At 45.3% G+C, this 21,536-nt stretch overlaps 1 protein-coding gene across 1 annotated transcript; it reads left to right on the top strand.

The window, feature by feature from the left end:
* Positions 1–9,274: 9,274 nt before the first annotated feature.
* LOC127780541 (BTB/POZ and MATH domain-containing protein 1-like) lies at positions 9,275–10,234 on the top strand. Its single transcript, XM_052307460.1, has one exon. The coding sequence runs from the start codon at positions 9,346–9,348 to the stop codon at positions 10,012–10,014; it is 669 nt and encodes a 222-aa protein (XP_052163420.1). The 5' UTR covers positions 9,275–9,345; the 3' UTR covers positions 10,015–10,234.
* The last annotated feature ends 11,302 nt before the right edge of the window (positions 10,235–21,536 follow it).

Consider the following 21,536-nt stretch of genomic DNA (forward strand, 5'->3'; position numbering starts at 1 on the left):
GCTTAATTGTAATATCTTTGATTCATGTTTATACTATAGTGCATGCATGTTAACCAGCTGATGAATTTATCTCCCTTATATTGCTACACATGATCATGAATTGCTTTTGGTACATTTCAAAGCTCTCGAAAAAAAATCAGAAAATAGAAAATAATAAGTTGGTTATTACGAGTGACAATCATGTTATCATTGCATATGTGTTTTATTGGTTATTAATTCTCTTTTGTTTTCTTGATGAAATCATTGTCAAAGGGGGAGAAATATACAAAATGCATGCTTCTTGAAAGGGGGAGAGTTGAATTGTTTCGATTTTAAAAATAGTTGATTTTGTGCTTTGATTGCAAATTGATGGGAGAAATTCTTACTTTTAAAAAGGGGGAGAGTTTTTTTTTTCACTTTTGTGATTTTTGTTTTTATTTTTCAAAAACACAAATTTGCATTCTGGAGATGTTGCCAATGTGTTCATCAAGGGGGAGATTGTGAAATCATTGTCATGATTAATATTTGTGATGAACAATTGGCTGTGCAAATAATTTAATCAACGGATTGGTTTGAAAGTATGCGTGGATGTTGGTGTGAGTGCGTGTGACTAATGTGGGTCAGGTTGTAATATCTGTGCCAGAAACGGTTGTTTTGTCTGATTGTGTACAGGTGACTTGAGGTCATCCTTGGTCAATGGTGAGGGCCGGGACTATGTTCAGTGAGGAACAGAGGTCTAGTGCGGTCGGGATACCATATGAGAAGATGACTGAGTCATAATTCTTGGAGGTCAACTTCGGTCAATGTAGGGATCGGGACTAGACTCATGGAGGAGTTGAGGTCCAGACAGTCAAGGACACCGGATGACGAAGTTGAATACGAGATGGCATACAGTGGATGGACATCGTGTGGAAGAGATCTTCGCAACGGGCTTCACGAGATGTGCGTGCAAGCGTCGGTGTTCGCGAAGGAAATTGGAAGAAACTGGAGAAGAGTACATGGCGCTACAGTACAGCGAGGTACTGTAGCATGGCATGCATATGTATGTACTGTGCCGTGCAGTATGCATATGTATGGTCATCGATGCATGCGTGAGCATGCATGTGTGCAGGCCAGGTAGCTCACGTGCGGTATGCATGTGTGTGGAGGCAGGCTTGTGATTGGTTGGCCAGGAAGACAGGCTCATGCGAGAGGCCGACTCGGGAACAGAGGCGGCACGCAGGGAGAGACCGAGCAGGAGACAGAGAAGGGAGTCTGCCTCAGTGTGATTATCTACGGCCGGTGTGGGTGCAGGTTTTGGTAAATTGTAATAGGTTTGGAAACCGAGGGATTGAGTCCTATTGTGAATAGGAATTCTACACCTACTTTGAGTAGGGGGTTTTTGTGGTATAAATAGAGAGGGAGGGTGAGGCCTCCCGGTATCGGTTTTAGAGAGACTAGAGTTGAGAGAAAGTTAGGGTTTCGAGTTTAATTCGAGATTTTGGTGAGGAGTGCTGTTGGTGTACTTTGTAAACACTAGTTGATGCAATAAAGTCGAAAAGTTTCAATCTATATCTTCGAGTTTGTCATCTACCGGTGTTTCTGGGTCTCGACGGTGTAACCGCAGGTGTGCGGGCGGTCTGACCAGTGGGATAGCAGCGGTCTAACCGCTGGTGTGAGGGCGGTCTGACCGGCGAGGCTTCGGTGGTCTGACCGGCGGCAGGAGGGCGGTTCGACCAGCGGCGACAGGACTTCCTCATCGACTTCGTTCGAGGGTAATCTTTAATTCCGCAAAAGTTTTTTGGGTTTTTGGTTTTCCCTACCATTCACCTCCTCTGGTAGGTTTGTTTGGTCTTGTGCGATCCTACAATAGAGATCAGAACGGGATTTGGCAGTCAGGAAAAAAATACTATGTTGTATATAATACAAACTATGATGGAAGTAATAATGCATGATTCACTTGAATCTTTTAAACAATTTATCATTGTTTTGCTGCAGGTAAGCAGCATTCTGATTAGAGAGGACTAGAGCAGGCGACATGAGACATTTCCTTCAACCATTTCTAAGATAGTTCGATCATGTACCTGAATGGAATTTTGCCATGTACAATCTGCTTATGCCAACAAGAAATGATGCTTTGTGTGCATGACCTATTTAATGAATGGACTATATAAGGTAAACTATTTACTTAATGGCCTTCTCAAACAATCCAATGCTCTTTAGATCTCCCATTTAAAAATTTTATACCATGAGAAAGGGATGGAATTGAGAAATCGCATAACACATATGCGGAAGCACTTTTTTTAATTTGTTCCTTTTCCTTCTCTCTTGCAGCAAGGGGATGGTCTGATTCTCTGATCTGTAAGAAGCAGGTCGTTTAGTGTTAGTATTTGACTTGGTCCAGCTTGCCCCCTTGCTGTATATTTCCAAGTTCTAACAATCTTAATTTCATATATACTAGAAAATGGTGCGCCAGTTGGAGCGCCTAGTACTTATAGCTTATAGCTTGTATATAACACTTGTATGTAACACTTACGACTTATTTAGAACATATATTTATTAGTTTTCAAGTTATCCTACAATTTTTAATTCTGTCAATTTTATCCCTTTTTAGAACTCATGGAAAATAGACTATATATTTTCTATGGTTTGTTTAGAACACAATAATTTTGCACAGTCAACTGCTAGTTCAATTATCGTAAAATTTGTTTGGGATAGAGAGTTTAGTTTTCTACTAACTTCTCGAAGGTCAAAATATTTCTAAATATCTTAAGGAAATTTGATGTATTTTGGTAAAAAAAAAAACCCCACAAATCTGATTTTTTTTCTTTACCTCTGCATAATGTTTAGTGTCTCTCTGGGAGGGGTATGTGTAAAAACATCTTAATTTACCCAATCGAGTTTCATATGCACACCACATAGCAAATTTTAGTTTGATATATGCACATGAATTACATAGCAAAATTACTTGTCCAACTTATAAACAAAAGCCTACTTATTAATAAGTTTTATCTTAGGGCCATTTATAAATACTGCAAACCGAGAGCCTATTTGTACATTTACATTTTTTAGAGGAAAAAAAGATCAGAGTCACACCCTTTATAAATGGCCCTCGGCCAATAGGCCTATTTGTACATTTAAAATTTTGAGAGAAAAAAAAGATCAGTCACACCCTTTATAAATGGCCCTCGGCCAAAACGAAGTATTATCAAATCGGAGGGAGTAGTGTTGAACAAATCATTCTTCCTAATAAAACTTATTGTTTTTCTCCACCATTCTCTGTCTCTTATTTTTGTTTCCTCCCCGCTGCCCAAGCTACTATATTGTTCAGAAGGCTGATATGCGGCTGCGGCTGTACAACCAACCTTGTCTTTGCTTCTTTGAACATGCATGTTTATCCGACATGAGAGCCATAGTGTTAGTGATATGCCCTACAGGCAATCATAGAGATGATTATATATATGCCCTAGAGGCAATCATAGAGATGATCGTATCACATACTATGTTTACATATTTATCCGACATTGTTCCTTGAAATAGATAACTCATTATTGGTTAATGAATATGTGATTCTTTCATGAAACTCTTTATGTTGTTTGTTACTATTTCTAAAGGATCCCTGATCAAATATCATATGTGGAACAAATATGTTTATATGATCAGCACATGTATTAATTGATGATCATGTCTCAAGGATCATGGTATAGAGATACCAAATTAATAATGTGGACACATGTTGGTGAACATGTTGTTGGATAGACCCAACATGAGACACTGCAAGAGCCATATGTGTTGTGTCATCAGTGATCTCATTTAGTGTTGGCGTTGAATCCTTAGACCTGAGATTATCGTGGTTCCCAACATGTGTAGTAGCTTACTTAGGGACTGCTAAACGCTACTCCGTAATTGGGTAGTTATAAAAGTAGTTTTCGGGTATGCTATGAAACATGTAGTGGGATATGAATAATCAAGATGGGATTTGCCCCTCCTATGCAGAGATATCTCTGGGCCCCTCGATGTTGTAGATTATGGAAGTGTATGGCCATGTCAAAGGTGATTGAGGAGTCAATCACAAGTTATATAATCTATCAAGAGGTTCGAGCGAATGATTGAGCTATTAGAGGATGGCATATATCTAGCCTTGAGCTTAATCGATATCGTGAGGCAAAGGGGTTCATACATGTATACACTAGAGGTTCAGCCGATATGATCTTTATGTATGCCTGGTGGGTCAATATGTTTTGCTAGGGGGCGCTGTTGACGCGTGCACCGAAAAGGAGTTTTCGGGTTACAGCCGAGTATACATGAACCTACAGGGTCGCACGCTTAATGGGCCGGAATAAGAGGATTGGATGGAGATCCAATATGAGCTTTATTCGGATAGGGATCCGAATAGGAGTCCTACAGGCCTTGGAGGCCCGAGTGATGGATCCTATATATTCGTGAGGGGTGTGACCAGTGGAGGCATTGCATCACGTGAGAAACCCTAGCCGTCACTTCCCTCCCCGAGCAAAACCCTAGCCGCGCGCGGGTGCTAGCACATTTGCGCGTGGCGTTCCGTCCCTGTACGTGTGGATACCGGTAGAGGCGCCGCTAGTTTGCGGTGCTGATCGGCGTGGGAGTACGGCGAGAAGAACGCACGAGGAGGAGAAGGTCGAGCCGGTGCGATCGACTACTTTCTCTACATCGACGTGCGTTACTTCGCGAGAATTCCTTCGACTTCTTAGCGCCTTTTTCCGCTGCGCAGCGCGTCGAATGGTAACGATCTATGATCTAATACTTGCATGATTCCTGGTTTATGCAATAGAAAAATTTGATTTATGCTATCGTAGCCTACGCATATCCCAACACATAGCACATGCTGCATTGCTGCCAAACAGGTCTATTGTACTAAACCCAGCCCATATGACACATGCCGGCGAACTCCCCCTCTAAAAAGTTACCGAGGCAAAAAGAAACGAAAAAAAAAACTAAATAGAGAGACATATTGTTCCGCTTGCACCACCGGTACACCGCTATTTTGATCTTAAAAAACTGAACACACTCTAATACCCAATAGGGGATACCTGTCCAATTTTGATGAGGGTGAAATGTTAACCAATCAGCTTGTGCGGAGTGCGATCAGCTTTAGATTAACTGATAATAGCTTATATTGGAAAGTATAGTTTGTTTTTACTTCAACATTTTTTAAGTGTATATATGATACTATCTACCAATTGGCAACGTCTAGAGTCGTATTTTTAAACATTTAACACCGTTTTCATGTTAAATTATTATTTTCCTATTCTTTTTTAATTTTTATCATGAGATTTTGTATCTTATTAAGTTTATTATAGCGTGAAATCTGTTAAATAACTAACAATTTATTTTATTTCTTCTCTCACCAACTACTGATATTCCATACTGCCCTGGCAGGGAGCACCACTGGGAATAGAGCAGCAGCCAGCTCCTTTTTATTTTTTTTATCAGCCCAGGTGAATAAAAACGGCACAGGCCTAGGCATGGCCCAAATCGCATGCGTGGCTGCCCTGGAATACCGCTCGAAGGGGCGAGAAGATGTGCGCTAGCGCGTTAGAAAGCAATTTTTTACCATCGTAATTTGCATATTTATCTTAACCTTTTTTAATCAAGCAGAACCGTAGAAGGATTAGGAGGCCACATGGCACGATTTTAGAGGAGGTAATCCTGGAACCAGGTAGTGCCACGTGGCCCTATAAGAGGCCCGAGATCGCACCCTGAAATCGTATATAAAGATTTCTTTTATTATCCGGATGTCATCCACTATTATGGTTCTCATCAACCACAAATTGCCTTGATGCACAACAAGTATATCCATATTAATTCATTCTTAATGCTCTTTCATTTAAACACGAATTTTATATTGATCTACATTATTATTTTTATTTATCCATGACACTATGACCAATGCAAATTGTCAAGACTATGGATACCACATACCTGATAGTAGTTGACTAAATCTCGGCAAGACCCACCACATACCATGTCTTATACGGAAACAACTTTCAGGTATATGAGGAGTTCCGGATAAGTAAAGACAACTAGAGTTCTACACGGAATCGATAAGGACTATTCGAATTGTATCCATATTGATTACTCTAGTTCTACTTGGACAAGGAGACACTTATGGGTATAAATATAAGGCCCCCTAGGAGGAGAGGGGACACGGAACAACATATCAAGATACAGATCAACACACAAGCCAATATATGCCAAAACACGCCGCCAGATATCGACATCATGAGATATGCCTGGACTGACCCTATCCGGTACCTACAGAGGCCGGCTGTACGGATTCGATGAGGAAGACTACCATGTTGTCGACTACGTGATGATACTTCAGTTCGCTATGTCGACAACAGTTAGATAGGCTACCTCAAATATTGTACTGGTGTGATTATGGTGAATAAGAGCAACGACCGGCTTCGGCCAACAGGAGTAGGGTTATTACCTAACAATTCAGGGGCCCAAACCTGTATAAAAATCCTCGTCCCTATCTCTTTTACTACAATCTCGCATATATCCTAGTACCAACGATCCCCATGCTATGCAAATACCGGAATCGCGACATCAAACGTCGACACAAATAATCTGCATTATTTTCCCATATGAAATTATGAACTGGCACAAATTGGTTTGCAAACCGGGAATTTCCAACATGTTTACTATATTTCAGCCCCACCATCAAAGCATGAACCCACTACGCATGAACCCGTTGCGCTGGAAATTGCCTGTCTTTCTTGCAATCAAAACATAGACACCACAGATAATTAATGTGACGCATTAACTGAGTTTGTGTTCATCGCCATGGCAATGAGAGACGTTACTCCCTTGATATATTGCATAGTCATGATCCGCGTCATACATCCATCGTAGATCCATTACAATCAATGGGTACCGACTAATATTATTTAGTGTCAATTACTCTCAATGATACAAAGTAAATTCACTCGTGTGAATAAAATAACTGATAGATCTTCCATAATGTAATTACTATTTGAAGCACCTACCAATAAATTATACGTGCAAAGTCACTACTGTCATGTCAATAGTTCACTTCAAAATTAGCATGTAGTAATATGAGAATGATCTAATTAAATGAACACAAAAAAGATAAAAAATATTACCCCTACAAAACAAATACAAATAATTTGTTTTAGTTGTCCATTAATTACAGTGTACATAGCAAACGATTCAATTCAATAGCCAAGGGTGAAACGAAGGGAGAAATAATGAAAGCTAATCTTGTACACTTCAATCTGCAACAGAACCAAAAAATTTAGAGCAAAACCTCCCTGCTCTAGCTGGTCGAGCAAGAACAAGAGTGATGTCTCTTGTTGTTTGCTCGATCAGCTCGAGAAGAGGGAGGAATGCTATATACTAAGACTGACACCTATCTCTAATAAAAAACAATATGGATATCGGTTTTTAACTAGCCCCTCTAACGGCTAGTAGCCGGGGTGGGAGCCGGTTCTATATTGGACTCCACGATCAGCAACTCTGATGTCACCTATGTAAAAGGTGTCGCATTTTATATGAAACTGACACATTTGTCTGACAGAAAATATAGGTGACAATTCCATTTAAAAACCGACACCTATTTGCATTGAAAGGTGCCGGTTTTTTCTTTCACCATCCCCGCGGGCGCTCAAGTGGGTGGGAATAGCGTTATAGGTGTCGATTTTAGCTGTTCCGATATCTAAAGTGCATACTTCTATGTGCATGTCTAGTAGTCCTAGTTCAGAACCGATATTCAATATTTTTCCATGAAAATCACTTAATCTCAAGCTGGCGGCTTGCCAGTGAGTTGATTGGAGAACTTCAATATAAATGTAGGATTTTACTACGGGTGAAAAAAAAACAAAAAAAAATCAGCTGCTCTAAAGCAGCACGAATGTTCTCGCTACTTCTCGGGCCACATGTGCTCTCAACATTATGCTCTTATACACATATCAAGAATATATGAGAAAAAACAATAGTTGTCTGTTTGTCCCAAATTACTCATCGATGGATAGAGAGAGAGCTGTATAGCGTCAAGTTGCTGCTAGCTCGCCTACTCTTCTCTCGCGTAGGACTGAGCACTGAGGTGTGCTGCTAGGCCTGTTAAAGTGCTACAAATACTCCCTTGGTTCTTAAAAGAAAATTTAAAAATTTAAAAACTTTAAATTAAAAATAATTAGGATTTTATATTTATCCAAACTATAATGGATTTTGCTATCTATAATATATATGACTCTATATATCATACTTTTTAGTAAAATATTATACCTATTACGAATGCATACTATATAGTTCCTCCGTTTCATAATATAAGTCATTCTAGCATTTCCCACATTCATATTAATGTTAATGAATCTAGATAGATATATATTTCTAGATTTATTAACATCAATATGAATATGAGAAATGCTAGAATAACTTATATTCTGAAACGGAGGGAGTACTGTACTATCTACTACCAATGTATCGGAACCGGAACAAAAATAGATCGGTATGATTTTTAACTTGTAGGCACAGCGCACGGCTTTGGCTAGAGCTGTATGGTCTGCCATTGAACATCACATACCCCTATAGTCCTCGCTCCCACATGTTCGCTCCCACATGTTAACACGCAACATGGCTCAATCGCTCTTCCTGCACGGCCATCCAGCCGAGCCTAGCCCCACCACCTAGATGCTACTTTGATCACCTGCGCCGTGCTGTAGTCCAATGGCACCGTATAGATAAATATGGTAGTTATCTTAAGAAGAAAAATAGAAAAAAACACCAGATTAATAAGGATCGGGTTCTTGACCAGAATATCCGTATAACCATGAAAAAAATTAGGAGCCATTCAGGTTGATATCATTTTCAACCATATTATCTTTAGGTAAAATTGATAAACATGTAGACACATTTAGTTTATTACTAAACATTTGGTAATGTCTAAAGAGTTTTGGCAATAAAATATTTAATTGATTCTACCGAAATTTGGCAATATTGCGCCGGTGATCAGTATCTGTCTGCCGGTGAGCGTGGGCAAGCTTTGAATATTTCGCCGTCAAAGTACACATGGCAACAAGTCAAGCAGCATATACTGATCACGGAGATCAAGTAAGTCTTAACTGATTGCATGCGCGAAAAGATGAGTATCCAGCTAACAACTGCGTGTGAAGATATCTGAATTATGGTACGGTGGAGCATTAGGAGCGGATCAGATATGGTTACCATGCATGCATGGCAGTTATGAAAGTCACCATTTTCATTATAAATATTGCCATGCTTTCACTCACTAGAGCTATAGCATTTGCGTCCTCGCTCGATCGATATCGGCCTCTACCACCACTCTCTCGAAATATTAGATATATAGTTGCAATTTATATCATTAACATGTCGATCGAAGCAGGTGTTACGGCGACTGCACCCACCGTGTCGGCCATCGTCCTGACGGCGACGGTGGGGTGCCACCTTCTCAAGATCAGCGGCTACTCGCAGACAAGGCTGGTCGATAATGGCGAACGCGTCGAGTCGGCCAAGTTCAAGGCGGCCGGTCACACCTGGCGCATCGTCTTCTACCCCAACGGCAAGTACAGCATGGACCATGGCGCCTTCTCCTTCTACCTCAAGCTCATCGACAGGTCCAAGGGCGTGGATGCCGAGATCCAATTCAGCCTGCTGCCGCGGCATGGCGCGGACAGCGGTACGCTCCCGTACAGCAAACCGGAGATCATGCACACGTTCGGGAGCGCGCGCCGCAACAGCAAGTGCGGGTTCAACTGGTTCATCAGCAGGGACGAGATGGAGACGCTGCAGAACAAGTATGTCGGGGAGGATGACGACTCCATCATCCTCCGTTGCGACATCAAGGTGGTGAACAAACCGGCCATCCATCGCATTGGCCTGAACGACCTAGGGGTGTTTTGCCCCTGCGATGACGACACCTGCAAGCGCCTCCACAAGAGGTCGCTGCAGGCACCGTCTGGTATAGCTATGGAGTCTCAGCCATGTCTCGGTATCAAGGGGGGGTTCAAAAGGCTTTTCTCATACTTTCTAGCCTAATTAGCACAGTTTAATTTGTTCCAAGTCATGCCGTAGTACGTACGTACATCTTGATAACGCATGGTGTCCATGTTCGGCGAATCAATTTCTTTTAGCAGTTAATTCATTATTTATTAGGCTTTTATAAATTCATTGGATCGAATGGTATTATTATATGTATTAGCTAGTAATTTATTTTCATTAATAATAAAGATGTTTGTTTCCAGAAATAAAAGAGTACTAAATGAAAGGAGATGTTCTTGCATGGACAGACTGTTTCTAATCGAGCTGATCCATTCGGCTGGGGGCGATCGACCCCAGCGCGTCTGCCGCAGCTAATAAGTTGTTCGGCATCTCGTACGTGCATGCATGCAGTCTCGCTCTGGCGCTTCGTCCGAGGCGGCCGGTCAGACGACGAAGTTACGTATGTTTGATCACAGCCTACAAAATTTAGGTGAAACAAGATATTATCACACGTTAAGTTTGCTATGAATGAACATCAATTGAGCACTCACATGACGCTATTGTATGCTCAGCTTTCGTCCTCGTTCTTGTTTAACTAGGTTAGTGATCTCCATGTATCATGCATGCGTGGCCACCATCTGCCGTTAAAAATCAATGACAAGATAAAATAGATTTGGATAAAAGGACAACAAGATACATACACTGCTAGACAAATGCTCTTTACTTCCGGTTTGGAACCCCTGGACTACGAATCCGGGACTAAAGATCAATATCTTTAGTCCCGGTTAGTAATACCAATCGGGAGTAAAGAGGGTAACGCCACGTCTCTCTCTTCTTTTTTTTCATTGTTGTTTGAATATTGATTTCACACTATTCTCACCAAAATCATCACAAATTCCAAATCAAAATGCTCCCTACATCCCAGATCAAATAACAACATCACAAATCATAATGTTCACATCATAAATTCTAAAAAATAATCACAAATTCTAAAAAAAATTACATCCCAAATACATCACATACACAAATACATCACAGATCAAATACAGATACATCACATATCCAATGAATCACAGATTCTTTAAAAAAAGAAAAGAAAAGAAAAAAAGAAAAAAAAAAGAAGAGACCGGCCGCCGCTGGCTCCTGCCACCGCCGCCTCCCCGCCACGGGCCGCGGGCGGCCGCCGCAGCGGCCCCCACCGCAGGCCCCCACCACCGCGCCCCTCCGCCAGCCTCGCTGGCTCCAGGCCGGCTCTACCGAGAGAAGAGATTGATCGATGAGGAATAGAAAGAAAGAGAAGAGGAATAGAGAGGATAAGGGTGAGAGGGAGAGAGAGAGGAGTAATAGGAGATAGAAATTTTTGAGGATAAGAGCAAGGGATTATATACGGTATATTGATTTTTAATCTCGGTTAGGAACAACAATCGGGACTAAAGTTAGGATTTTAGTGCCGGTTGATGTTACCAACCGGGACTAAAAATCTCTGGGACCTGACAGCCTCTGACACAAGGTGAACCGGGATGAAAGATCATCTTTAGTCCTGGTTGGTGTTACTAACCGGGACTAAAAATCATCTTTAGTCAAGATCACATAGTCCCCTTACCCTTATAAACTGGGACTACCAATGCTTTTTAGTCCTGGTTTTTAATGGAACCGGGCCTATTGTGAATTTGGGTCGACCGACCAAAGATCGTTTCTCTAGTAGTGATATTTCATAGGAAAAAAAAAGTACGAATTACACCCCTGAACAATCACGACGCTACGAATTACCATCCTGAACCACAAAACCAGACATTTGACACCTCAAACTATTGAAACTAGACAAATTACCCCCTTAGCTCAATCTGGAGCGGTTTTGGTCCTATGTGGCACCAACGTGGCAATCCAACGTGGCAACTATATATATGGGCCCACTTGTCATATACTCCAATTCTGTCTCCAATCTCTAACGCTAGGGGAGCGGCGGGAGGGCGGGCGGCTGGAAGGCATTGCGGTGGTGTTGTCAGGAGAGATAGAGCTGCGCCGGAGGCGGACGACAGCGAGGAGGGCCGCCACCGCCTTTCCCCTCTCCTGCTCTGCCGATTCCCCCTTTCCTGCAGTGTAGTGGCGGGGAGGGCCGCCACCGTTGCCGCCACATTCGCGCGCAAGCGCGGGCTCTCTGCTGCTGGGGCCTAGGGGACGCGTGCGCGTGGTCGCAGCGGGGAGGTAGCTAGGCGAGCTCCTCCTCCGCCACCAGCCCCCAGAGCGAGCTTCGCCTCAGACGCCCGCCGCCTAGGCAAGCTCTGCCCCCGCCGCCGGCTGCACGGTCTGCCTCCGCCACCGGCCCTAGGGCTCCTTCGCCTCAGTCGCCTGCTGCCTGGGCAAGCTCCGCCTCCGCCACCGGCCACCGGGCGCCTCCGCCTTAGTCGCCTGATGCCCAGGCAAGCTCCGCCCCCGCCGTCGGTCGCCGGTCCACCTCCACCTCCGCCACCCGTCGCCCAAGCGAGCTCCGCTTCTTTCACCCACTACACGGGAGAGCTCTGCCTCTGCCGCTGGCCACTCGGTCAGCCTCTGCCTCCACCACCACCACCGGTCGCTCAGGCGCCTCCACCTCCACTACTGCCACCAGCCGCCCGGGCGCCTCCACCTTCGCCGCCGGCCGCCCGGTCCACCTCCATCGCCACAGCCAGCAACCTGAGCGTGAGTGTGGAGATTATGGATACCCCATATCTACATGGCATGTATAGTCCGACTAAGTACAGGGTGCCATATGTAGATAGAATATCTTTATGAGGACTCGGGTTAAGTTTAAACTTGTATGTCAAGGAAATATCCGAGATCCTAGTCGGTTACGATTGTATTTTATCTGTAATTACATATTCCATTAGGGATATGGACTGTATTTTATAATACGGACCCCTTCCCCTATATAAGGAGGGGTCCGGGTCCCTCTAGGGATACGAATTAACTCTCAGATCATACGATCAATAATACACTCGGCGGATCAATCCCCGGACAGGAGTAGGGTATTACTTCTTGAATAAGAAGGCCTGAACCTGTATAAAATCCCTTGTCTCTCAACCCATCCACTTTTCTAGCTTGATAGCCACCCCCTTTTAGTATTGCCGAAATCTTGTTTCGACAGTTGGCGCGCCAGGTAGGGGTAGCGTCAAGTTCTTCGCCGATTAAGTGCGATGGGTTCCGTCTCCGGCATCGACGACTTCGTCTTCCCTCCCGGGCAAGCGTTCCGGTTCGGCAGCCTCGACTTCATCACCAACGACTTCGGCAAGATTTCTCTCCTCGACTTGGATTCGAACCAGTCGGGAAGAGGTCGGATCTCCACCCCGTTCGGCATCCCGAACTCAGTCGAGATCTACCCCAAGGTCATTTCCGACAAGTTGGTCTCAAACCACTCGGACGAGATCCAATCTACTTCAACACCACCAAATCAAGACGATGGGGCCTACCTGCCAATCCTGATGAAACTCCCCGACGATCTGGCTGTCGTATTTACTACAAGGATGTCTTCTCCCCATAGGCCTAGGCAGGATACGGCTTCAGCACCAATCCGGCTTAGCTCTAGGGAAGTCGGCGTCATACTCTAGCCACTCGGCACGGTTTCGACGGATCAATTGGAAGGCTACTTCAGCTCCCCCGGCGTCGACTCACGACCAACAGAGATCGTAGAGTATGATGAATTCGGCGACTGCTATGACAACCGCGACCTCGACGACTTCGACGAAAGCTTTGAAGATAACTACACCCCTCTCTATTTCGGCGTCTTCATGGCCGATAACGAGATGGAAGAACAACGCCAAGCCCGAGAATTAGAAGGACGACGCGTACAACAGGAGGCCAAATGACACCGACTGGAAGAGGAGCGCCAGGCATAAGAGCAAGAACGGCTGCAGCATGAACAACAGGAACGTGAACCGGCTGCAAAGGAGGCCGAGGACCGACGACAACGGGCCTTGGACGCCGGGCGACGAGCGCGAGAACTTATCGGGCAGCAAGACGTCGAGGGGACAGCGGTCTTCCACACCCCTCAACAAAACGCGGTTGCGGCGATCACTCTCCTCGACACCCTTCTCAAGGAAGACGCACTCAACCAAGCTGATCACGTCATCAACATCTTGAACCAGACCAAGACCATGATTGCCGCCTCGGTCCCAGTTAACTCCGCAAGTGTCTGCACGCCGACTAGCAGCCGAGTCCCCCATCTTCGATCTCAAGATTATCACCAGCCAAGCCTCAGCATCGCCGGCGCAGGATCCAATCGCAGGAGCAGGGGTCACGACGAGCAATCTGTCCACTCGCCTCCCGAACGACACAGGGAGCGCCGAGTTGAACGGCCTCGCTCCCCACCTCGTAGGCACCCCGTCGATCTTCGTGATACAATCAACCAGCGCCGTGTAGCACGAGGCTACGCCCGCCACCATTCACCGGATCGCTATGACGACGACGTGGATGGAGTCGCTGCCTTTACTAACGACCTGCGTCGAGTGGATTGGCCAGCCGACTTCAAGCCGACTGGAATTGAGAAGTATGACGGCACCACTAATCCGGAGTCTTGGCTCACCGTCTACGGTCTCGCAATTCGCGCAGCAGGAGGAGACAGCAAAGCCATGGCAAACTACCTGCCTGTGGCCCTAGCGGATTCTGCCCGGTCCTGGCTTCATGGGTTACCCTGTGGCACGATCGGATCATGGGCGGAACTTCGCGACCACTTCATCGCCAACTTCGAGGGCACCTTTGAATGCCCTGGCACACAATTTGATCTCTACAACGTCATTCAGAAGTCTGGAGAATCCCTTCGAGATTATATCTGACGCTTTTCTGAACAACGCAACAAGATCTCCGACATTACGGATGACGTCATCATTGCAGCTTTCACCAAGGGGATTCGTCACAAAGATCTAGTTGGCAAGTTCGGGCGCAAGCCTCCCAGGACGGTCAAGCAGATGTTCGAAAAAGCCAACAAGTATGCCAAAGCCGAAGATGCCATTATCGCATCCAAGCAGTCGGGTACCACTTGGAAGCCAAAGAAAGATACGCCGACTACGGGAGGGGGTGGAAGTACCAATCACAAGGACCATAAGTGTAAGCCCGAGGAACTTGTTGCAACTACTACACATTCCTCCCGACAACGTTCGCGCGTCAATACTTTTGACAAGATCATGAACTCCCAATGTCCGCATCATCCCAACTCCAATCACGCAGCCAAAGATTGCTTCGTCTACAAGCAGTTTGCAGAACAATACACCAAGAATGCACGGAAGGCCTCCGACGGAGATCAAAGCACGTCAAAAAAGAAGGACGATGACGATGATGCCCCAACAGGTTTTCAAGACCATCGCAAGGAGCTCAACCACATCTTTGGCGGACCTCTGGCTTATGAATCTAAAAGAAAACAAAAGCTGACCGAACAGGAGATTAACGCTGTTCAACCCGATACACCCCAATATCTTCAGTGGTCGGAGACAACAATCAAGTTTGACCACTCAGATCATCCAGACCGAGTGGTCCACCCGGGGCGGTACCCCCTAGTACTAGACCCAGTGGTTCGCAACGTCAAGCTTCGCAGATCCCTCATCGATGGCGGCAGTGCACTCAACATCCTCTTCTCCAAAACCCTGGACGACATGCAGATACCTCGCACAAAATTGAAACCGAGTAATGCGCCCTTTCACGGAGTCATTCCAGGGCTATCCGCTATGCCACTCGGCCAGATCACTCTTCCGGTCACCTTCGGTACTCGGGAGAACTTCCGCACAGAAAACGTCTGCTTCGAAGTTGCTGATTTCGAGACAGCGTATCATGCCATACTTGGGCGCCCGGCGTTAGCGAAATTTATGGCTGTCCCGCACTTACCTACATGATGATGAAGATGCCTGGTCCTCGAGGAGTCATATCCCTATGGAGCGACATCAAACAAGCCGTCACATGCGACAAGGAAAGCTGCGAGATGGCCCAAACTCGCGAGATCATGATCGCCTGAGAAGTCATCCGACTGGCTGCAGCCATGGCAAGCGAAGGAGAAGTGCCTGCAACCAAGATCTCAAAGAGTGGAGAAAGCAAAGCCAAGACCAAGAAAATTCCTTTAGATCCTTTTGATCCTACTAAGACTGCTGTAATAGGCGCTGAGTTAGATTGTAAATAGGAAAGCACGCTCATCACCTTTCTTCAAAATAATAAAGATATCTTTGCATGGAAACCATCCGATATGCCTGGTATTCCTAGAGAGGTGATTGAGCACTCTTTACACGTTAAGAAAGACGCTAAACCCATCAAACAACGACTCCGCCGCTTTGCACAAGATAGGAAGGACGCGATCAAGGAAGAATTGACCAAGCTGTTAGCAGCGGGCTTCATCAAAGAAGTCCTTCATCCCGACTGGCTGGCTAACCCAGTCTGGTTCGGAAGAAGACCGGGCAATGGCGCATGTGTGTCGATTACACCGACCTCAACAAGTCTTGTCCCAAAGATCCTTTTGGGTTGCCTCGCATTGACCAAGTAGCTGACTCGACCGCCGGCTGCGAGCTACTCAGTTTTTTGGATTGCTACTCGGGATATCATAAGATCCACTAAAGGAATCTGACTGCTTGAAGACTTCATTCATCACGCCCTTTAGGGCCTACTGCTATATCACTATGCCTTTTGGATTGAAGAATGTAGGAGCAACTTACCAACGCATGATCCAGAGATGTTTTTCGACTCAGATCGGCCGCAACGTCGAGGCTTATGTGGATGACGTAGTCGTCAAGACCAAGCAGAAGGATGGTTTGATTACGGATCTAGAAGAAACCTTTGTGAGCATCCGTGCTTTCAGGATGAAACTAAACCCTGAAAAGTGCATCTTCGGAGTACCGTCAGGGAAGCTGCTTGGATTTATGGTGTCCCATAGAGGCATACAGGCCAACCCGGAGAAAATCAACGTCATCCTCAACATGAAACCGCCGAGCTCCCAGAAATATGTCCAAAAGCTGACTGGTTGCATGGCGGCGCTCAGCCGGTTCGTTTCACGACTCGGCGAGCGGGGGATGCCCTTCTTCAAGCTGTTAAAGAAAACAGATAATTTCCAGTGGGGACCCGAAGCACAGAAAGGCTTTGAAGACTTCAAGAAACTTCTCACCACTCCACTAGTTTTGGCCTCACCATATCCGCCAGAGCTGCTATTGTTTTACATGTCGGCAACTTCTCAGGTTGTGAGCACGGTCCTGGTTGTTGAGCGTGAAGAAGAAGGCCATGTTCAAAAAGTCCAACGACCAATCTACTTCGTTAGCGAGGTTTTGGCCGACTCCAAGACAAGATATCCTCAGGTCCAGAAGCTATTATATGGTGTTTTAATTACCGTCAGGAAATTATCTCACTACTTCCAAGGTCACTCGGTCATGGTGGTTACATCGTTTCCACTCGGGGATATACTCCATAATTGTGAAGCAAATGGACGAATCGCAAAGTGGGCCTTAGAATTGATGTCCTTGGATATATCCTTCAAGCCGCGAACTTCGATCAAGTCCCAAGCTTTGGCCGACTTTGTCGCCGAGTGGACTGAGTGCCAAGAAGACACGCCCGAGGAGAAGATAGAGTATTGGACCATGCATTTTGACAGGTCGAAGAGGCTTTCAGGCACTGGAGCCGGGGTTGTTTTGATCTCCCCAACTGAAGAAAGATTGAGCTACGTATTGTGGATACATTTTTCTGCATCTCACAACGTGGCAGAATACGAGGCGCTTCTTCACGGACTAAGGATTGCAATCTCTTTGGGAATTCGGCGTCTGATAGTTCGTGGAGATTCTCAGTTGGTCGTTAATCAAGTTATGAAAGAGTGGTCCTGCCTTGATGATAACATGACCGCTTATCGGCAAGAGGTACGCAAGTTGGAAGACAAGTTCGATGGGCTCGAACTCACCCACGTTCTTCGGCACAATAACGAAGCAGTCGACAGACTCGCTAACTTCGGTTCAAAACGAGAAGCAGCTCCTTCCGACGTGTTTGTTGAACATCTTTATGAACCAACCGTACCAAGGAAAGAAACAATCGAGGCCACGGACACTTAAGACGTAGGTATGATCGAAGCCGACTAGAGAAAGCCCCTTATAAGATTTCTGACCAAACAAGAACTCCCCCAAGATAAGGATGAAGCCGAGCGGATCTCCAGGCGTAGCAGGCTCTATCATTTACGAGGCCGAGCTGTACAAGAAAATTCCATCAGGAATCCTACAACGCTGTGTGTCTTTGGAGGAGGGGAGACAACTGTTAAAGGATATACATTCTGGCATCTGTGGCAATCACGCTGCTGCACGGACCATTGTTGGTAAGGCTTACCGGCAAGGCTTTTTCTAGCCTACAGCTGTGTCCTACGCTGACAAGATTGTGCGGACATGTGAAGGTTGTCAATTTTTCGCCAGACAAACTCATCTACCAGCCCAAGAGTTGCAAACCATCCCGTTGTCCTGGCCGTTTGCGGTTTGGGGGTTTGACATGGTCGGCCCGTTTAAAAAGGCAGTCGGTGGTTATACTCATCTCTTTGTGGCTGTCGACAAATTCTCCAAGTGGATTGAAGCTAAACCGGTCATCACAATCATGGCAGACAAGGCTAGAGATTTCTTCATCAATATTGTGCACCGGTTTGGGGTACCTAATCGGATCATCACTGATAATGGCACTCAATTCACTGGTAGAGTATTTAAAGACTTTTGTGAAGACTTCGGCATTAAAATCTGTTATGCCTCCGTAGCGCACCCTATGAGCAATGGACAAGTCGAACGAGCCAATGGCATGGTACTCCAAGGAATAAAGGCACGAGTTTTCGACCGACGAATCCCTATGCTGGCAAGTGGGTAGAACAGCTGTCGTCTATACTTTGGTCCTTGCGCACCACTCCCAGTCAGGCCACGGGCCAGTCGCCGTTCTTCCTGGTTTATGGAGCAGAAGCAATGTTGCCTAGTGAGGTGGAATTTGAATCTTTACGTTTTCGCAACTTTTGTGAGGAGCGCTACGGAGAAGACCGAGTAGATGATCTGAACCGACTGGAAGAGGCCCGCGAAGCAGCCTTAATTCAGTCGGCTCGATATTTGCAAAGGTTGCGCCGTTATCATAATCGCAACGTTCGATCACGAGCCTTCTTAGTCGGCGACTTGGTTCTGAGAAAAATTCAAACTACACGAGATCGGCACAAGTTATCCCCCTTATGGGAAGGGCCATTTATAATCTCCGAAGTCACTCGGCCAGGTTCCTACCAACTCAAGCGTGAAGACGGTACTCCTATCGACAACGCCTGGAATATCGAACATCTTCGTCGTTTTTATGCTTATGCATTACTTTTGTATTTCCCTATTTTGACTGCTAACATCAAGCTTTCCCTTGAAGTTATCAGTCGGGGGCTACTATAATAATAATGGAGTGTGATTTTTATCAATTCAATTTGCTTACTTGATTTATCATTGCCTTGCTTGATTTTTTGGCTTTGTCAATGAGGACTGAAAGTTTTTTAATAGCTTTTGCAGGTTTTAGGCTCAATAAGGTTTGACAAAAGCTTTTAAGAAATCAGAAGCTAAGTTCGAAATATTGAGCACAGCATAAATTCATCACTATTGTACAAATTGTGCCTCCATCATCATCATCATCATCATCATCAGAATCATTGTTATCATATCATATCAATCAGTATCAATTTTTTCATCACCGGAATTATCAGATCCAGTCAGCCGAAGGTCGTTGTCCTGGAATCTCTCAACTACATCAGCGGCTATCTTATCGGCGGCTTTCTCCGCATCGTTGATGAAGTCAAGGGCGGCTTCTTCGCTCGTCCCATCTGCAAATCCATCAATGGCATCAACATCAATTTTTGGGTATAGAGATTTGGTCATCGCCAACGCCATGCTTGCTCCCATACTCCCAGCCTCCTTGATATTCTTAAAGTATGTATCCGGAGCGATTCTCAGCTTGTCGAAGATTTCGGAAGCATCAAATGTACTCGGACCATTGTTATTAAAGAACATGGCTTGGACGAGTGGGGTAGCAGCGTTAGCGACTTCATCCCTGGCCCCTTCAAGCCTCTTGATCTTATTGACCAAGATATCAAATTGCACCTAAGACTTGATTTTGCGATCTGCACAAATAGATTTTCATCAACAAGTGGGCATAAAGATAAGAAGTATTAGTCACTGGTACTTTCAACATCCTTTAGAGCCGTGTCCCTCTGTTTCGCCAATTCGGCCTTGTCGTTCTCCAGAGTCTGGATCCGCTTCTCTAGTTCAGAAATACTGGCGGCTTGCACTGTATTGCTTCTTGATTAATTGATATTACAAGGATGGCAGCACAAGTAAGTTAGACAGAGATTGTATTTACCCTTTGATGAACCGCTCAGTTCAAAGTTGGATTCCTGGAGCTCGGCAATCCGATCCCTCAGATCATGCTCACTTTTCCTGGCAAGTTCTTTGGCTTCGTGCAGCTGGTCTCTGGTGGCCTCAAGGGTTCCGAGATGGGGAACTAATTTTTCCAGGGTCGCGGTTTTCGCCTCGTTCCTAAGGTGGATTCTCTGTATGACAGTCTTTTTTCAGCAAAGTGGCCGACAGGACGATAGAAGACATGTATGAGAAGACTTACATTTACAAGACGAGTGGCTTGGCCGAGAGCTTTCTGCAGCATGCGTAACTCCTCGTCTTCTTTTTGCTTATTGATCACAATTCCTTGAGGTTGCATATCGTCGTCCCACCAGTTGACTAAAATGGGTGGACGAGAATCCTCAGCTGACTGTATCCGGAGGACTTCTTCTTCGTCGCCGACCATTGGGCCTTAGGCATTTATGAAAAGCGGTGAAACAATTGAAGAAAGTTTGTCGGATCAAAATGGGTTTGGAGGATGTGTTTACCTGTGATTATCTCTGGTTGGGGACGAGCAGGCCCTTGTACTTTAATAGGAGAACCGGACCTTGGATCGATGCTGGCATCCTTTTTGGGAGGGCTGTCGACTTGAGTTTCTACTTCAGGAATATCTTTGTTTGGTTCTGTACCCGATTGATCTCCAGTCGGGGGCTCCTGGTTAACTCCAATTCCAGCTTTGGCCGACTGGTTTCCAGTCGTGAGCTCATCATTGGGTTCTACATTATCGGTTGCCGATTGATTGTCACTCGGGTGATCTTTTGCAGTCGGCCCGGTTTCTTTTGAAGAACCCGTCTCCATGTTAGTCGGATCAGAGTCTTTTCTAGAAGGATCTATGTCAGATGGCTTCCTACGAGTTTGAGTTGTGCAATCAGTACTATTTTAATAATGAGTGAGCGTCAATACAAGGAAGATCGCCAAATGATTTGTACCTGGAAGACTTCCTGATTTTCGGCATGGGACGACTGGATGTTTTCTTCTTCGGATTGGCTTGCCTCGGTTGTTTTCCGGTCGCCTCTTTATTTCAAAATTTTCTAGCATCATCGCCTTCATCATCACTCAGAACCAATTTCCTCTTGCGGGAGTCTGACTGGCTGGCTGGTTTAGAGGTGTTTGGTTGAGTATCAGACCAAATTTTTGGTCCTCCACTCCCCTGACCAGTCTACCAGCGAGGTGATCGGCGCTGAGCAATTGGAGGATCCGACTTCATCAACA

This window comes from Oryza glaberrima, chromosome 7 (assembly GCF_000147395.1).
Source record: "Oryza glaberrima chromosome 7, OglaRS2, whole genome shotgun sequence".
Taxonomy (NCBI): domain Eukaryota; kingdom Viridiplantae; phylum Streptophyta; class Magnoliopsida; order Poales; family Poaceae; genus Oryza; species Oryza glaberrima.

Bases quoted from the DNA above. Each gene is read 5' to 3' on its own strand.
- LOC127780541 (XM_052307460.1), top strand. From the start codon at position 9,346: ATGTCGATCGAAGCAGGTGTTACGGCGACTGCACCCACCGTGTCGGCC.